The sequence below is a fragment of the Mytilus edulis genome, chromosome 9 (assembly GCF_963676685.1).
Source record: "Mytilus edulis chromosome 9, xbMytEdul2.2, whole genome shotgun sequence".
In the NCBI taxonomy this organism is placed as follows: Eukaryota; Metazoa; Mollusca; class Bivalvia; order Mytilida; family Mytilidae; genus Mytilus; species Mytilus edulis.
Window position 1 is genome coordinate 85392444 of NC_092352.1, and position 20139 is coordinate 85412582.

Here is a 20139-nt window from a genome sequence, read left to right on the forward strand (position 1 = left end):
TATGCAATGATCATAAATAGTTTCTGAGAAAGTTTTAAGCAATTACCATTTATTGCTTTTGAGACACGGCGGGACATGTGAAACCCCCCCCACCCTGTTTTCTTATTACAAATATCACTAAAATAAAATTTTGAATCAAACCAAAAAGTATACAGATCTTTAGATTAATATAACAAAGAAGTGTGTACAGTTTCAAGCAATAATCATAAATTGTTTTTGAGATACGGCGTGACATGTAAAAAAAAAACTCCCCTTTTTTACAAAATACTCAATAACTCAAAAATAAAATTTTGAGTCATCACTAAAAAGTATACAGATCTTTAGAATAATATAACAAAGAAGTGTGTAAAGTTTTAAGCAATAATCATAAATCGTTTTTGAGATACGGCACGACATGTAAAAACCCCCTCCCCCTTTTTTACAAAATACTCAATAACTCAAAAATAAAATTTTGAATCATCACCAAAAAGTATACAGATCTTAAGATTAATATAACAAAGAAGTGTGTAAAGTTTTAAGCAATAATCATAAATCATTTTTGAGATACGGCGCGACATGTAAAAAACCCTCCCCCTTTTTTACAAAATACTCAATAACTCAAAAATGAAATTTTGAATCATCACCAAAAAGTATACAGATATTAAGATTAATATAACTAAGAAGTGTGTAAAGTTTTAAGCAATAATCAAGAATCGTTTTTGAGATACGGTGCGACATGTGAAAAAAAAAACACCCCTGTTTTAGTTACAAAGTGCCGTAACTCAAAAAGTTTAAATCTTATTTTCACCAAAAAGTATACAGATCATTTGACTATCATAAAAAACAACTATATTAAGTTTCATGAAATTTAGATAAGTCGTTCTTAAGTTACGGTGCGACATGTTTACGCCGGACAGACAGACGGACAGACGGACGGACAGACAGACGGACGGACGGACGGACGGACACCGGACATTTGTATACCATAATACGTCCCGTCAAAATTTTGACGGGCGTATAAAAATGAAAGTAAAATATTCTAAAATATTCCTAACGTGAGGAAATGTTTTAAGTGAATGTGAAATTGGAAATAGTCATTATAAAATTCTGGATCAAATATTGTTTGATTTGGAAATTTATAATAGGAAATGTAATAAAATGTTTACTGTGGATATAGAAAAATCAAGTGATATATAGTAAAAATATAAATAAAATATTACAAAATATTTGTAAAGTGAGGATAACTATTTGGAATATAGTAATGGAAATGATAAAAAAAATTTACAAGATTCTGAATTATGTATAGAATCTGCACCTGTTAAATTAGGATGTATATCATGGGAAGTTAATCAGAATTTATACTATGGATTTAGAAAAAAATCTAGTGAAGTAGTGAAAAATGAATAAAATTGGGAAATATTTAAAAACTTTGGAATTCTGGATGAGATGTCAAATATCAGTGTAAAAAAATAAATAAAATTGTTTATTCAAATATGATTTTGATGTTTCATAAAGTGAGTGAAATATTACGACTGGATTATTTAGGGTATTAAACACTGCTAGTAGTGGCTATGCAAACATTAAGATGAAATGTAGTGCATTTTAGGCCATGCAATTTTAAATAAACTGCAAGAAAATAACATATATGATATAGTCATTCTTGTTTGGCTTGATAACTCCTAATATTTTGAATGACAGTAAAATAAAAATCTCTCAATAGAATAATCCTAGGTAAGAAAGAGTTCGGGAAAAAAGCATGCTGAAACTTTGGGTTAGGTGAATAAAATTTTTTACAGGTAGCATCAAGGTAGATTTAAATCTAACAATACCATTGAACTGGTCAATTTAAATGTCCCTATTGTATTGTCAATTTTAAAAACAGGTTGAGCTATAGGTAAAATTTTACAGTAACACCTATAAGCAACTTACTGTAAAAGTAAATTTATTACCAATAGAAATAAAACGAATATCCGTCATGTTAATATCAACAGTCATAACAGAAAGTCACTTCTACGATGTTCCAGATAAATTTCTCTATGTTTCAATTGCAAATATTCCTTCCGGTCGTTACCAGTCACCGTAACTAAAGTACTTTGCATATTCGTATATTTTTTATGATTATTACCTGCCAATTCTCATAAGCAGAAATTGACAGGTGAAGCGAAAATCTTTGTTTAAAGCAATGTAGTGTTGAATAAAAATCGCTCACTAAATTTCCTTTAAACCCTCATAACTTTGGCATTTCTTTATCTTTTTTCACCGTAGACAGAAGGTTGATTTTGAAATTGCGCGTCAAATCTTTTTCCAAATCATAAACACCTATGCACTGCACAGTAATTATAAATACACCTGAACTTTAATGACCCAGTCACTGATAACAATCACGTGACATGCGATTTATCTAATAGCCCGAACTACTCGCGGTAACAGCCCGGTACATCAGAGGGCCATGTCAAGTGGGTGATAAACATGTCAGTTTCTTTATAATTTTTCTCTGATCGAACTGCTATCCTGGGGATGCTAATTTTGTATCAAGCAGAGTGTTCACTCTCCTTCTACTATAACCTCCTTGATACAATCAATATACATTTGTGTATGGACAGTCCAAAATGTGTCATTCATGCATTGCAAAAATATATCATTTTGAAGCAATCATGTCTATTTTATAGTTTTATAATTCAAGAGATTTTGAGAATATCTAGTTAAAATAAGTTTGACATGTACCTTAAACAAGAGAGTTTGAATTTGTTCTTTATCCCAAGCTGCTGTAGTTTTATGTAGATGTGATTTCTGCCACCAACCACTTTGTTTAACTGTTTTATCCTTCATCTCTACATCTTTTGAAGCTGGAAACACAGATTTTGTTATTTTTAATACAGTTTATTATTTTCTTTCCCCATTCTTTTCATATGAAAAATCCAGAAACAACTTATTTTTCTAAATTTTTTTTAGTGTTTATTATACAGTGTACCGTTCAGCAGGAATTATCACAATAGGTGTGCTAAATTTATGATCGTAATTCTGATCTTTTGAGAAAGATCTTAATATAAAATAATAAAATTGTGAAAATAAAACGTTATGTCTTTGAAATCACATAATTTAAATATAATAAATATAAAATACTTCATACTACTTGTATCTTAAACACATGGAAATTTCTTTTATCTTTTTAACTGAGGGCTATTCCAGAAAAAAATGTATGGGGGGGGGTATGTATTATTAATATAAAGTGCCTTCCAACCCCCCCCCCCCATACATTTTTTTCTGGAATAGCCCTGAGGAAATCTTTTTAAGAGTTTTTTTTAATATCTTTTTATGAGATTTGATGACCTAAGAATCCACTGTGAAATTATATAAAATTCAAGTTTCATCAAGAAAGAAATCTTCACATCTCTGATCCATTCAATTGGCAGCAAAGTTTTTTTTCATAATAACATTAGCCACTGATTTTGGTACAGATCATTATTATACCTTTAACATGCATTCATAAGACTTCTTACCAAGATTAGTGGCTAGGTCCCCTTGTCTTAGTAAATTATAGAAGAGTTCTCCCCCTTTTGCTCCTCTCATGTGTTGTATCTCTATAAGTTGAGCCATATATTGTTTATCTTCTACAGATTCCTCGAGCAGTCCAGGGTCAAGGGTCACTGCTTTGTCCAGACAGGCCAGTAATGAGGTCATACTCTCCACTGGTATACCAAAGGACTGGATAAATAATAAAAGTTGACCTGGTTCTATGTCCTGTAGGGCTGTATAGATTTAACACAAATATACACATTAAAAACATATAAGCTATTGGTATGATCATTAGAATAGATAGTAATATTTGTGGGTAACTTATTTTTGTGAAGTCTATGAAATTATGAGAAACAAGAATGTGTCCATAGAACATGGATGCTCAACTCACACTATTATTTTCTATGTTCAGTGGACCGTGAAATCTGGTATTAAAATTAGAAAGATCATATCATAAGGAACATGTGTACTAATTTTCAAGTTCATTAGACTTCAACTTCATTAAAAACTACCTTGACCAAAAACTTTAACCTGAAGCAGGACAGATGTACCAACAAACACAGACCGAAAAAACATAATGCCACCAAATGGGGCATAAAACTACACCTACATGTATAAATACACAGATCATCCCATTATTAAACAGCAGAAGCCTTTAAATAGGTTGGAAGGAAGAAAAGCATGAAAACATCTATTAATTCAGTTGTCTCTTTTCATTTGTTGTGTCTACATTAAATATAGCTATCTACCATCAATCAGCTTATAGAGAGATTGTTGATTGGTTAACATTCGACAGCAGATATCTCATGCATATTCATGATCATCAATCAGTTTATAGATAGATTGCTGATTGGTTAACATTCAACAGCAGATATCTCATGCATATTCATGATTACAAAGTAACCAACCATTGCATACTTTCTGATAAGTGAAGTTTTAAAATAAAAATGTATAATTCAAATAATCATGGAACACCATGACATGAATATGCAATTAATGCAGACAATACAATAAACCTACCAACATCAACCAGCTGTAGAACATGTGATCTGATCATTCTAAGTTTTAACCAATCAGGTAACAGTAAAGCTTCTTCTGATGTATCCAGCAGGAAGGCTGAGGGAGGACTGCCACCTTCTGGGAACCAAGTATCAAGTAGTTCTTTATACTGACTGTCACCTACATTCAACAATAAAAGGAAATAACAGAAATGCAGATGGTTACATGTAAATTATTGAAAATTCTGTTTTGCAGATACTTATTTGTATTTCAAACTGCTTGATGCAATATGATTGAATAAAATGAAAATGGAAATGGGGAATGTGTCAAAGAGACAACAACCGGACCATAGAACAGAAAACAGCTGAAAGCCACCTAATGTTTGTCTTATTACATTAAACCTTCAATGATTTCCAACTTAAGTTAAGCTGTTTTAGTTTAATAACAACAGAAAAGAGCAAGAACTACTTTTATATGAAGAAATTAGTCATATGTTTTCCAGATGCAGTTTTCTTGTTTTCTTGGTTTAATGCTTTTAAAAGCTTAAAATATATGCTTTAACAAATCTGCTCCATATATTTTCTTTAGTAATAAATATTACAATATCAGACGACACTGAAGTCTCCTGTATTTTTGGTTCCTCTATTTTATAGAACCTCATACTCTATCCAGCCTATCTAACATGAAATCATCAATTATTTTGTTGGCTTTGCCAGAAAATTAGTAGCTCTGACTGGCACTTGCAATAAAGGACAGAGAAATATGCAGGCCTCCCTTAAAGTTATATATAAGTACTTACAATTAGGAGGTCCATATGTTAACAGTATAATCATAGCATGGACCACTAATATATGCATGGTTGCTGAATCTCCTTCCTTCCATTGAAGTAAGATCTGATCCTGAGTGTTGGACTACAAAAAATAATATTTTTTTAGATACTGTAAAGATGTAATTTCATGCCCCGAATTTTCTTAATTTGAGAAATAAATTTGGCTGTATTTTTCCCTTTGATTGTTTTTTTTCTGAATTTGTATTTGCTTGCAGCATATAATGAGTATAAATGTTTTTTGTTCAACACCTGGATTTCTCATTAAATTTCTCCATTTACCATACATTCCCAATATATATAACTAATTTATTACCCTCAAATTATAATCTGTAATAGCCTAAGATATCAAACATACCCAAGAATATCCTTCTTTCTGTGGTTCTGTAGCTTTCTTTAGATAGTTATTATACAGACTGATAAGAGATTTGAGCGTTTGATGTGTCTCAGCAGAGTTGTCTCTCCCTTCCTCTGGTAATATATGATTTATTATTGTATTTCTCTCCACTATTAGCTGTGCCATATCCTACAAAGAAACAGTTTAACAATATTAAACATCAACTTTAATAGAACAGAAGACTGGTCAAAGTGACAGCAAACCAGATTTTTTAACATTTATTTGAGTCCTGGCATTTTTCAATATCACAAGGACCATAACTCCTGAACAGTAAAAGTGACAATCATCAATATTGAACTGGACCTTCATTATGTCATCAGTAACAAACTTATTAAAATTTTAAAAGCTTTGGTTGAATGGTTCATGAGTAAATACACAGACACAACTGGAAACACATTTTTCAATCTTTCAAGAACCATAACTCATGAACAGTGAAAGCGAAAATAATCAATATTGAACTTGACCTCAGTTTTGTCATCAGTAACAACATTTAAAAATTTTAAAAGCCTTGGTTGAACAGTTCATGAGTTAATGCACAGATACTGTTTGGCAGCCTCCCACCAGCTTGCCTTAAAGACCCTCATCAATAACCAATTTATACTTCTAAAATCTGGTTAATGAAAATGGGGTTTATGAAGACATGAAAAAATATTTAAAACATTTGTAATGGTATTAAAGATAAATCACACATTTTTCATAAAAAAAATTAGATCTTACAAATAAATTGCATTACAGATCCAGATTGATATTCTGCTATTCTCAATCTAAGATGGTAAAACTTAGAATCTACCTTAATTCTAAAATCATGTCCAAGAAGACTTGTCAAAATGATAAGAAACAAGTGATTTAATTGGCTACTAGCTTTAAAAAAACAGGACTCACCACAACAACATCATCTAACTGATGAAGAGTTTGGTCCTGGGACTGTGTAGACAAGAATATAATGTAAGAACTAATCAGAGATGGATCTGTCTCTATCTGACAAGCCTACAAATTAAAAAACATATATAATCAATTACTAGGTTATTTATTTCATCATATTGCTTATACATTTTTTTGAACAATTGAAAAGATATATGTATTAACTATTTGTTGCTGGTTTCTTACAAATCTTTTGTAAAAAAAAAACACACGACTAAGCCTTGTATCTTTAATTTATTGTAAATTCAGAAATTATTGTGTGCAATTGTTATTGCGATTTTGTCGCTTTGAACTAAAATGTGATTTTAATTTTTGTGACATTGAGAAAAATCTGTTTAATTCATATAAAAAGTTTCCAAATGCAAGTTTAAAATATTGCGATTATAACCTTGTCACATTTTTCACAAATCTAAAAACATTGTAATAATTTCTGAATTTACAGTTGTATTTTTTCTGATCTAAAGGACTTTTTACAGTATGTTAATCATGGTTTCCTTGTGTTTCTGAAATTTGTTTTGGATGTTTGGAAAGATAAATGAATTTGACTGATGGAATAAATACCTGTCTAATGGCAACACATATTTGTTCTTTGACTTGAGTGAACACTGGTATTTGGGGTAGGTCTGTAAGGAGCCAACTGTGTTTTGATTGGTTGGTATAATCTATATCTATCATTTCCTCCATAGGTTTCTGTGACAACACCATCCATAGTCCCTAAAATACAATTAAAGAAAAATATTTGTTAAGTTGTATTTATGAAATTTATGAAAAAGGAAGTAAAAATAAAAGTTTTTTCTTTTGCCTGACTGTGTATACTGTAAAGTGGTTTTTTTCCTCCACTTCAAATTTCACAATTTCCTTTCCAAAATCTGTTTATTTTCAGATTTTTCTTGTCACTTATTCAAGTTGACCAGGGGAAACTTTTATAGATTTTAAATCTACATAAAAAATCAGCAAAAAGAAAATTCCCACGTTTATGAAGTTTTGCCAAGGTACAACTTATAATTACCTTTATCGCCAGTAATCGATTGGATGGCTGCTGTGACGACAACCTCTTGAGGAAGTAGTCCAGAACTTGTCCCGCTGTTTCTTCCTGGTCAGAGTCTCCATGTACCAAGTTTTGTAGATGTTTCAATAACTGCTCTTTTTTCTTCATTTTCTGAAACATAATTTAAAATATTAGATTTAGCATCCCAAACTAGTTCTGTAATTATATTACTTCTATTAAAGACCTGAAAGTTTTAATAGCTATGCCACTAGGAATTAGTGATTTAATATTATACACATTCCATTAAATTGTCATAATTCCAATCCAAACCATATTCTATTAATGATCCACCCTTCTGAGTAATGTAAATTATTAAATTATTGCGATTTCTGAAGAATGGACAAAAATGCAAGATTAAAAATAATTGCAATTTCAGGAAAATCTGCCTATGAATATATTTATCAGATGTCAAAATGTGAGTTCTTTTTGTAGAGATACCTACCAAATCCACCTATTTATGTTACAGTGAGTTGCTTGTAGGTGTTATGGTAAAATTTTACCTATAGCTCAACCTGTTTTTAAAATTGTCAACACAATAGGGACATTTAAATTGACCAGTTGGTATTGTTAGATTTAAATCTACCTTGATGCTACCTGTAAAAAAATTTATTCACCTAACCAAAAGTTTCAGCATGCTTTTTTCCTGAACTTTTTTTTACCTAGGATTATTCTATTGAGAAATTTTTATTTTACTGTCATTCAAAATCTTATGAGTGATCAAGCCAAACAAGAATGACTATATCATATATTTTATTTTCTTGCAGAACACATGTAATTTAAAATTGCATGACCTAAAATGCACTACATTTCATCTAAATGTTTGCATAGCCACTACTAGCAGTGTTTAATACCCTAAATAATCCAGTCGTAATATTTCACTCACTTTAATGAAACCTCAAAATCATATTTGAATAATTACATTAGATGTATGTTTCATTACAATACGTTATTCTGATTGGCTAATTAAGCAGTTGTATCACTCAATAAAACTTCTCATTCATGATGACACGAGGTCCCACAATAAAGTGCACAGGTAAATGAAATAAAAACTTGATAAAAGGCGTGTTTTCATGATCCTATAGGTAAAAATGTAATTATAAGTATTGAATGCATTTTTTTGTAATTTTATAGGGTTGTAAAAGCGTTGACCGTGCGCACATTTTAAGTATGAAGCGCTTCCGCGCTTCATACAAAATGTACTTCGGTCAACGCTTTTACACCCCAATAAATTTACAAAAAAGAGCATTCAATTCTTAAATAAACAATTTCATTAATTTATTTACACTAATATTTGACATCTCATCCAGAATTCCAATGATTTTAAATAATTCCCAATTTTATTCATTTTTCACTACTTCACTAGATTTTTTTCTAAATCCATAGTATAAATTCTGATTAACTTCCAATTATATACATCCTAATTTAACAGGTGCAGAATCTATACATAATTCAGAATCATTTCCATTACTATATTCCAAATAGTTATCCTCACTTATATTTTGTAATATTTTATTTATATTTTTACTATATATCACCTGATTTTAATATATCCACAGTAAACATTTTATTTCATTTCCTATAATAATTTCCAAATCAAACAATATTTGATTCAGAATATATAATGACTATTTCCAATTTCACATTCACTTTTAAAAAACATTTCCTCACGTTAGGAATATTTTAGAATATTTTACTTTTATTTTTCACTTTATCACTAGATTAGACTATATCCACTGCATTACTTCAACATTTTATTTCATTTCCAAGATCCCATTTAAATAGGGAATCATCTTAAATTTGTAATAGATCCCAAAATTAATAATGAATATTTCAAAAATCACATTTAAAGCCACAGAAACATGTTGGATGAACTCATACTATATCTCCTACTTGAATTCCAGTTTTGAAATCTTTAAATCTTTGACATAACTAAATCCCATTGTATGAAAATTTGAATTCCTTTAGTGAACACAGCATTTTATGCACAAAAGTCCCACTAATATTATAATAGATTTCAAAGAAAAAACACAGCAAGGTATACTCCAAAATTATTTCGAATTTTATATGTACAACATCATATGTAAGCCCCACAAAACGGTTTGAATGAATTATTTCCTCCTTGATGTCCTTCATGACAATAAAATCTTGAAAGAAACACATCACATTTTAAGAAGCAAAATTGCTATAAAAAGTCTGTATAGTGAATTCAAATAAAATAAATCCAATAGTGTATGCACAATGACACCAAAAGATTTAAAACATTGCAAATAATAATCCAAAATGAGAATCTTGAAGGGTCATGTGAAGAAAAAAACAACATATCCCTCTGAAAATTTAAACTGTAAACACCCTGAACAGCTATTTCTTGTTTCACTGGCAGCTGGACAATACTATGTATAAGGGTTCGAATTTTAAAGAAGCATTTAGGTGTAAAAACAGTTTAAATTTTCAAACATAGTAATAGATATTTATTTTAATCTTTTACTGATTTAGAATTTTAGGTAAAAAATAGATAAATCAAATATATCAGGGATTTAAAACAATGAAAACCAAATTATTTTCTTCCCTATCAATTTTTAATAGAATATTCCTAGGTAAGAAAATCTTCAGGAAAAAAGCATGCTGAAACTTTGGGTTAGGTGAATAAAAATCTGTACAGGTAGAATCAAGGTATATTTAAATCTAACAATACCAACTGGTCAATTTATATGTCCCTATTGTGTTGACAATTTTAAAAACAGGTTGAGCTATAGGTAAAATTTTACCATAACACCTACAAGCAACTCACTGTAATAATAATCTTGTTAATATTTCTGAATTTACAATTCTTTAAATATTCTATTTCAAACTTTTGAAGCTGAGAATAATTGAAAATTGAGGAAAATGAATTATAAAATTCCTTTTAACACTGTCCAATGAGACTTGATTTTCTATAATTTTTACAACAAAGTTTGACAAATAAATGATATGCCTTCACAAATAACATTTAATGTCACAGTCTAAACAATATACCTAGAAATAGTTTTTAGTACTGGCCTTTACAGCATATCTTCTTTTATTAATATTTGACCAATCAAATAGCCTAATTTGTCTCACCTGTCTTCTCTTATGTTTTTCCACATGTGATGACTCATCATCTTGATCAAACATGGCCGACTCAGAATCTTGTAAGAGAAACTCACATAAACACTGTACGGGAAGAACTTGTAGTGAACCTTCATTCCCATCTACTAACTCAGCCAACCATGGCATAGACTTAGATGTACCCTGGAATTAAAAATTATATTACAGTTAAGGTGGTACCTAACACTTTCACTAAAATTAATTTGACTCGTTTAATTTTAATTAAATTTTGAAAAAGTATTTACTTTGACCCTTTTTACAAAAATATAAAAATTTCAAAAATTTTGAACCAACCGTTTTGTCAGAAAAAATACACTGGTTATATAGCAGTTTGACAAACACCAAATTTGATCATTAAGAAGCTTAATATTCCTTATACAATACAACGTAATTAAAACGTTTAGCTGACTTTACAGAGTTATCTCCCTGTAGTGTTAGGTATCACCTTAATATGATTATCAAAAGATTTTCTGATGAATATAAACAAAGGTCCATATGTAACATTTATCACTTATAACACAAAATTTCTCGCTGCATTAAAGACCCATTTGTGGCCTTCTGCTGTTGTCTGCTCTATGGTCAGGTTGTTGTCTCTTTGACACATTCCCCATTTCCTTTCTTAATTTTATATATATTAAATACAGCAATTAGATAATGCAAATAAAATAAAACAAAATGGGGCACCTTTTTCTTCAACCACCCATGCAAAATTAATTAGAAATTGGTGTATTTAGTTTCTAAAGTCCTTCAAATCCTTGAAACTTTCACACTTTTATTGCTTCTGGCCTCAAAGTACTTATTAAAACCTTTTCTGGTATAGTGCTATAAAACATTTAAACCAACAAAGCTCTCATTTTAAACAAACACAAACCATTGCTTTAAAGATGTATCCACTTAAAAAACAGAAGAATTTTGGTTCTGCATAAAACTGATCCTTTGAACAAAAATGTGAATGTATCTTTTCCTTCAGTAAGTACTACAAATGAATCTTAGAATTGTTTACCTGTCTCTGAATGATATCTAACAGAAAGTCCGGCTGTCTGCTTCTACACAATCTCTGACCAATATGGAGGGTATCGTTAATAGTCTTTATCTGTTCTAAGACTGAAGTGGGTGGTTTCCTGGCTGTTCCACTAATGAAAACAATGGAATTAATGCAAAAGTAATAAGTAATGTTTAGAAAATTTTCCAAAAAAATTATAATAATATGTTAAATTAAATATCTAAAGTAGTTGTATCTCATGTATAAATAAATCCTCAAAAATAAAATCAAGAATAAAAAGATAACTTTAAAAAAAAAAATGTTCGTGGGTAACAATTTTTGTGGATTAAGGAAAACTAACAAGTTCGTGGATATTTCCTTTCATGGTTTTGTTGAAGTTTGTATACAAGCCTACAGAAAATTTGTCATTTGTTGAACATTTCATTTCGTGATTCATGTTTACCCATGAAAATTGGTATCCAACGAATAATAATGAATCCACAGTATACAATCTTTAGTTTTTTTTGGTATTTTGTTGACTGTTGATTTTTTTTCTTCTTCCTTTTGCTAATTTTTTCTTCAAATTGCTCTGTAAGTGTTGTTTTATTATTTAGAAAGAAAAAAATACTTACTTAGGGTCCATGGAGGTCAGCTGTGCTATCAACAAACTATTAGCCTCTGTGATGGTCACTTTACTTGATGCAGCAGCTAAATGGCTTTCAAATTCTAATATCTGCTGCTTTTCTTGTTCTCCAATCTAAACAGGAAAATATGACACATCAATTCAACATTGTACTTTCAAACATTTAAAAACTTGATAAAGTAAGAACTGTGATCATTTGTTATCCTAAACTTTTACAATTAGGTTAAGCAATAACTAACGAATGATGATAAAACAAGAATGTGTCCATAGCACACGGATGTGTCCATGGTAAACGGATGTGTCCATGGTAAACGGATGCCCCATTCGCACTATCATTTTCTATGTTCAGTGGACTGTGAAATTGGGGTCAAAACTCTATTTTGGCATTAAAATTAGAAAGATTATATTATAGGACATATGTGTACTACATGTAAGTTGGACTTCAACTTCATCAAAAACTTTAACCTGAAGCTGGAAAGAAAAACCAACGAAATACAAACAAACTCACAGACCAGAAAACATAATGCCCCAACACGAATGCACCTGCTATTGCTAAATTCAATTTTTCTGAAATTTTCAATGTATTTATGTTGTAATTTTGCATACAATAGGTCACATTCAACCAAAAGTGGCCTATATCTTGTAAGTTACTGTCATACACTTACTAATTACCGAAACTAGATGTCTTTCCAACGCATTTACAAATTAACCACACAAAATGATGACATCTACACCTACTTATTTTACTAACCTGTCTTTCTTGATCAACGATATCACTGACAGTTTTATCCTCTACTACTGTGGTTGGTGGTGGAAATACATAATTTCTGTAAATGTAAATTATAAGATGTTATACTTATCTAACTCCAATTTACTGTACATTAAGTAACTTTGGGTGCATTTATTATTGCAACTATGGAACTTTGAACACAAATGGAAATTTCATATCAATTATGATTTCAGGAAATGTCATTTGTATACAAGTGCTACTTATGAAATTTCAAAAGCAACTTTTTTATTGTGTTTTTTCAAAATCCATCCCTTTTGCAATAATAACAATAATAAAAACATTGCACAAATTTCTGAATTAACAGTATTTGTTTATTATATAAATCACAAGTCTTAGTAATTAACAACTGATCAAGTTGCTGTTTATAATCTCATGGTTTTCTTAAAAAAGATCTTTCAGCAATGCAAAGTTTGCATCAACATTATGTTCAATTACTTTTTCCACAGAAGACTTGTTTTGTTTGATTATACTTTATTTATTATGTTTTTATATTTGATCTGATGTCTAAAATAACAAACTTGTGAACAAATTTTCATACTTACTTTGTCATAACCATTTCCATCATACACTTCAGTGTTGGATAATTTTCCCATGATGTCAGACCAAATGTGCGTGGATTGAAGGCAGACAAAACCAGTAGAATTACCCACGATTTCCAGTATAAGTTAGATATAGCTAATGTAGGTGGTTTGTATCTGAAAATAGCAATTTGAAATATTTTACATTGGATAATTTTCATAAAGGTTTACAGATATAAGGAACGTTCATGTTGTTAAAATGAATATGTGGTTGCTTATAACTTTGAATTTGTAAGATTTTAATTGGCTGTTAATTTCAGAATAATGTTATTGATAGTTTTGCAGTATGGCTACAATGTCTTGTCAGAACATTGAATCTAATTTATATCATTAACGGTCTAAAAAAAATATTTTTCTATCCATGATATTTAGAAGCCTTATAAGGCATAATCATGACCTTACCCCTTAGGTAGTGTTATATCTACTGGGTGACTGTATGAACACAGATTCAGTAAGGCATCAATTAACTCCAGTCTCTCCATCTGTAAGACTACTTGACCTAAAACAAAACAATACAAACTTAGTAATCACCATTGACATGATATTTTCATTGTAATGTACAAATATCATAAATTGATTGAGAGAAAACAAATCTTGGATACAAACTAAAACCGAGGACAACACATCAACTATAAGAGAATAAGTTAATAACCGCTCCTTAAACTATGTCTATAGTTAAAGTTGATGTCTCACTGTCAAAACTTTATTTAAAGCTTGTGCAGGAGTTGTTTATTACTACTTTTACATACTATCATAAAAATAAGGCAACAGATATTTTTAGTAATATCATACATTAAACAAATATTAATTCCAACATTTCAATTAAGTGTCATTTTCTAATAAATAGGAAAAAAGGAGGAAAAGCTTCATATATTTATTTTCCTAACAAGTATATAATTGCAATTAAACAAACACTGACCATCTAAACTTAGGTATGCTGCCCTTTTAATCAGCTGATCTGCCAGGTCCACACTTTCAGCAGGTCCAAGAGGTAGGTCTGGAGAGAGTCCTATGACTAACACTCTCATCAGTGTATCTTCTAATACAGGCACTTCTGCTGCCAGTCTCATAAACAAACTGTAAAGTAGAATGTAACTTTAGTATGAAGAACCCCAATAACAGTGCTGGTCTTTTGTTTTAAGTTTGTCATGTGTGTGTAGGAAATTTAATGTCATGAAGTAAAACACAGTATCCGTTCTTTTCCATTATAGCTTCAAGTTAGCAGTTGACCCTTTTGATCCTACCATGTTGGGGGAATAAATTTAGTCTATATTTTGACATAATTTCTTCCTTAATTTGGCAGGGTTACTGATTCTTTATATACTAATAAGAATTACAAGTTATGGTTGGCTTTTTGCAATACAGTTCTATAAATCAACTAGTTTTCATGAGCAATTAATTTACTCAACTTTTATAAGTAGAAAAATAAAGCAAATATTAATTCTTGTGAATTGCTTATAATATGTTAAACTTGGATATTCTCTTCTATATAACTGCATCAACACAAGAAGCGAATCTAAAAAGAATTTACTGCAAATTCTACTATAAGTTGTTATACATGTCATGTACACATACAAATGTTGTTGTACAGTATTAGGAAATTTGTTTTGTCTCATTTTCATCTATATATCCCCTATCATTTTTGTTAATCTGTATATATTTGAATTGACTTTTCATATGATTCGCCCACCCCCAAAAGACTTGACTTGTTTATTATCTCCCCTTTTAATAAATCTCTAATTATCTCCCCTTATAAATTGTAATGTATAAATTATCTTACGTTCTATCAACATCTGGTGGCCAGTTGTCCTTGTTATGATATTGTTCTACATTCTCCAGAAACAGTACTTTGTGAAGACTGAAATAACAAGAATGTGTCCACAGTACACGGATGCCCCACTCACACTATCATTTTCTATGTTTAAAGGACTGTGAAATTGGAATAAATTCTCTAATTTGGCATTAAAATTAGAATGATCTTATCAAAGGGAACATGTATACTAAGTTTCAAGTTGATTGGACTTCAACTTTATCAAAAACTACCTTGACCAAAAACTTTAACCTGAAATTTGCACTATCATTTTCTATGTTCAGTGAACCGTAAAATTGGGGTCAAAACTCTAATTTGGCATTTAAATTAGAAAGATCATATCATAGGGCACATGTATACTAAGTTTCAAGTTGATTGGACTTCAACTTCATCAAAAACTACCTTGACCAAAAACTTTAACCTGAAGCCAAAAACTTTAACCTGAAATTTGCACTATCATTTTCTATGTTCAGTGAACCGTAAAATTGGGGTCAAAACTCTAATTTGGCATTTAAATTAGAAAGATCATATCATAGGGCACATGTATACTAAGTTTCAAGTTGATTGGACTTCAACTTCATCAAAAACTACCTTGACCAAAAACTTTAACCTGAAATTTGCACTATCATTTTCTATGTTCAGTGAACCGTAAAATTGGGGTCAAAACTCTAATTTGGCATTTAAATTAGAAAGATCATATCATAGGGCACATGTATACTAAGTTTCAAGTTGATTGGACTTCAACTTCATCAAAAACTACCTTGACCAAAAACTTTAACCTGAAGCCAAAAACTTTAACCTGAAATTTGCACTATCATTTTCTATGTTCAGTGAACCGTAAAATTGGGGTCAAAACTCTAATTTGGCATTTAAATTAGAAAGATCATATCATAGGGCACATGTATACTAAGTTTCAAGTTGATTGGACTTCAACTTCATCAAAAACTACCTCGACCAAAAACTTTAACCTGAAGCGGGACAGACGGACGAACGGACGAACGAACGGACGAACGAACAGACGGACAAACGGACGCACAGACCAGAAAACATAATGCCCATAAATGGGGCATAAAAATGCAGTAATGACAAAAATCATGTTCAGTCAACTAACATATTTATCAACTGAAAAATTTCAATGTAAGTAGACAAAGTTGTAAGATTTGTTTTTGTGATATCTAGAAATACTACATACAAATAACCCTATAAAAAGCGAAAGTTATTTTAATCAAAGTGATGGAAATCACTCATGGAAAGATTAGAAGAGTAGTTTGAATTATTTCATATTAAGGTATGGTGGGGGAAAATGAACATTTATAAAGCACTATTGCTGAAAATTTCATTTACAGCAGGTCTTTAGAAGGAAACTTGCTTTTCCAGTATGAAGATCTATAAAATGAGCTCAAATTAAATAATATGGGTCTCTTAATTTGCACAATTTTATTTAAACTGCAGTTTATATCTTATCATATGTTGCCGGTTCTGAACATGTTTCATAAAAACAAAAAAATGCAAAAATTCTTCTAGTAAATGTTACCAACTATCCTTGTAAGACATAAATCTGGACCAACATCTTAAAAAGTTCTTTAAAGTGTCAACAAACAAAATTGAAAAATGTTGTTATGGGGCATTTTATAAGTTGAAACAGAGGTTATAAGGGCATTGAAGATTAAAAGTTTTAGAGTGCCTTTTGATCAATTTTTAAAGTATTTTTCAACACAGGGCATTGAAAATATACTTTTTCAACGTAACCAATTAAAAAACTTATCTTATTGAAATGTGGATTCTTTCTTGATTGCAAACATATGTATTCACTTCTAATAAAAATTCAAATGACTAAAATAGACATAATGATTGATGGGAAATAAACTAATAAACAATGGTTTGTTATAATTAAAAGTTTTAAAATTTTTAAACTGTTTCAAGCCAATTCCTGATAAAAAAAAAAGTGTCCTTATTTAATTGTTGATTAATTACAGATGATTATTGGAAATTTATCAAGTAAATTATAGGCCTTACTTGAATACCTTTTATTTATTCATATTTATATGCATATTTCATTTTTTTAAGATCTTGTTAATCAATTAATCATTTATCTTTCAGATATAATTTACAGAATCACTTTATGTAATGTAGATCAAAAGTAATTGGCAATAAATAAATCTATCATCCTTATAAATATCAAACATCTAATATACACATTTGTGTATTCAATTATGAGGTCAAATACTTGTGTATTAAGAATTATATTGAGTGGTCTGTATAATTATGTAAGACTGAGGTTGATAGGTAATGTGGTCAATTTGATTGGCAGTTTAGGAGGTGGGGGGGGGGCATTGTAATTAAAGGTTCACCTTGTCTCTGATTGTTTAGTGATAATGACAGTTGTCAATCATACTAGTTGAATCAATACCCAGTTACCTAATCAAAATGTTTTTTAAAAGCACATCAACACACCTTAATGACATACATTCTTGAATGAACTGCTCCAATAATATACCCAGTTTTTTTCAGTTTATATGTGTATTATGTGCACATATATCAGTGTGAATACATTTAGTAACAGTAGCTAACCTGTCCTGTTGTTAGGGAGGCTGGTGCCTAAGTAAAGATTTAGAACAAGTTCTAATCTTTCCAAAAACCTATTCTGTCTCAATTTATGCTACATTACAATAATATAATTATTAAAATTCATAGTACAAAGATTCTAAGTCTGTTGAGCTTTATTCTACATTTGGTTAAATGGTGACTTACCAGTGGACATATTCAGCTGGTTTGATTTCCATGAACTTTGGTAAGACTGTATGTAACCACCAAACAGCATCTCTCTGTATTACTGAAATCTGGTCTCGGAAAGTGTGCAAGGCATCTAAATCTATAGAAATCGAAAAAAGAACATTAAACACATCAATAATAGTTTTCATTTCAGAAAAAAACTTATTTCTTTGCTAAGAAATAAAAATTAAAGTTTTTCTTTCAACAGATGTTTTATGTTTTGATATCTAAAAGAATTTGCTAACACCATTATTTTTACTTTATTCAAATTTCTCAAAAAATTAAACTCCCCAAAAAACTTGAAAATTTCTTATCTAACAATCCATACCTTTCTTTTCTGACTTGACAGATGGCACAGCTGTTTCCCTGATGGTTGGAGTTATGCCCAGGAACACAGTCAGAGCTACAATGTCTGCCACAGAGGATGCATATCTCTCCTAGAAAATCATATAATTACATTACATGAATGTTTCAGATGAATCCATTATTTTGATTGGATAACAACCCTTGCATGTCATACTAAAATAAACCTTCATATCCCAATGAAGACTTACATTGATGATGACACCTGTAATCACAATGAAGTGTACAGATTAATTGAAGAAATGGATGATAGAAATCGATATTTCATGACCCTTGCACAAAAATGAAATTATAAGAATAGAATGCTTCTTTTAGTAATTTTATAGGGTTGTAAAAGTGTTGACCGTGCACACATTTCTATAATTATGGCTAACACTTTTACGCCCCAATAAAATTACAAAAAGAACCAATCAATTCTTAAAACAATACAATTAAATCAGCTTATCAATAGTCAAACCTGCTATCAAGGTAATATTTTTTTATGGAAAAAGCATGTTTTATCTTATCCCTTTATAATAATATATATACATTTTATCCTTCAATTTTCCCTGGCCTGAAGATAATTTTTTTATGCAGGTTTCACTGTAAAGCTGAAAAATACATATTTCTGAGAAAGTGGTTGGCAATGTCTAATCCTTATTTCCACTAAAATTAATCATTAAATACTATGATACAAGTGCATAGATTATTGCAAATATAGCAACCAGCTAAAATAAAACAAGATCCATATTGTATTACCTTAAATGCAGGTTCCATATCTGAAAACTTTGGTTCATTTCTCTCTTGCATAAGTCCCAAACAAAAAGCTGAGAAATGGACGTCATGTCGTAGATTTCTTGCAATCTCTCGTAACAATGCCCTCACAGCTCGGAGATAGTCATCCTTGTTGGCAAGTAAGTCTTGGAAAATTTCTGCTAAAATCTACAAATAAAACAAAACATTTTGCATTACCACACTGTATACACTTAAAACAAACATTGATGACAAGAATTTAAACTTTGAGTGAACTCACAAAAGAATACCTATCAACTCAAAATACTGTAAGATCTGTATATTTTATATCTCCCCTTTTACACAAGACAGAATAAAAAAAATTTCATGCTTATCTGCATATCTTAAGTTTGTTTTCTATGTCTGTGAAAAATTCAAACAATATCAGTCTCGCTAATTTGGATAGCTTACATGTTTACCAAGTATTACATTTGATTGTCTCCCCTATATCAAGTTTGACTAGGGTTATATTCCTTCATTTATATCTTAAAGGTAGTGTTCTACAACTGATTAAAATTTCATCAATCTCTTAACAAAGCTGTCAGGAGGAGTTTGGCATTGATAATGCCTAAACACAAACAATGAAATGTCCTTACATAAAAGAAAATAAAAGAGTTACTT

General features: G+C 30.3%; 1 protein-coding gene across 3 annotated transcripts in view; it reads right to left on the reverse strand.

Moving 5' to 3' along the window:
• LOC139489270 (integrator complex subunit 1-like) overlaps positions 1–20139 on the reverse strand; it is a 65946-nt gene that overhangs the window by 32942 nt on the left and 12865 nt on the right. For all 3 annotated transcript variants that reach the window (XR_011656177.1, XM_071275534.1, XM_071275535.1), the window contains exons 10-28: positions 19486–19668; positions 18713–18821; positions 18364–18484; positions 15583–15660; positions 14722–14879; positions 14205–14301; positions 13767–13919; positions 13186–13261; positions 12424–12548; positions 11813–11942; positions 10783–10953; positions 7648–7797; positions 7200–7352; positions 6600–6704; positions 5679–5846; positions 5294–5405; positions 4516–4674; positions 3480–3728; positions 2704–2825 (exon numbers count right to left, since the gene is read on the reverse strand). Coding sequence is in view for 2 of the 3 variants with exons in the window: in XM_071275534.1 (XP_071131635.1) it covers positions 2704–2825; positions 3480–3728; positions 4516–4674; positions 5294–5405; positions 5679–5846; positions 6600–6704; positions 7200–7352; positions 7648–7797; positions 10783–10953; positions 11813–11942; positions 12424–12548; positions 13186–13261; positions 13767–13919; positions 14205–14301; positions 14722–14879; positions 15583–15660; positions 18364–18484; positions 18713–18821; positions 19486–19668 (2619 nt within the window). In the remaining variant the exon portion in view is untranslated. The remainder of the gene's footprint in view (positions 1–2703; positions 2826–3479; positions 3729–4515; positions 4675–5293; positions 5406–5678; positions 5847–6599; positions 6705–7199; positions 7353–7647; positions 7798–10782; positions 10954–11812; positions 11943–12423; positions 12549–13185; positions 13262–13766; positions 13920–14204; positions 14302–14721; positions 14880–15582; positions 15661–18363; positions 18485–18712; positions 18822–19485; positions 19669–20139) is intronic.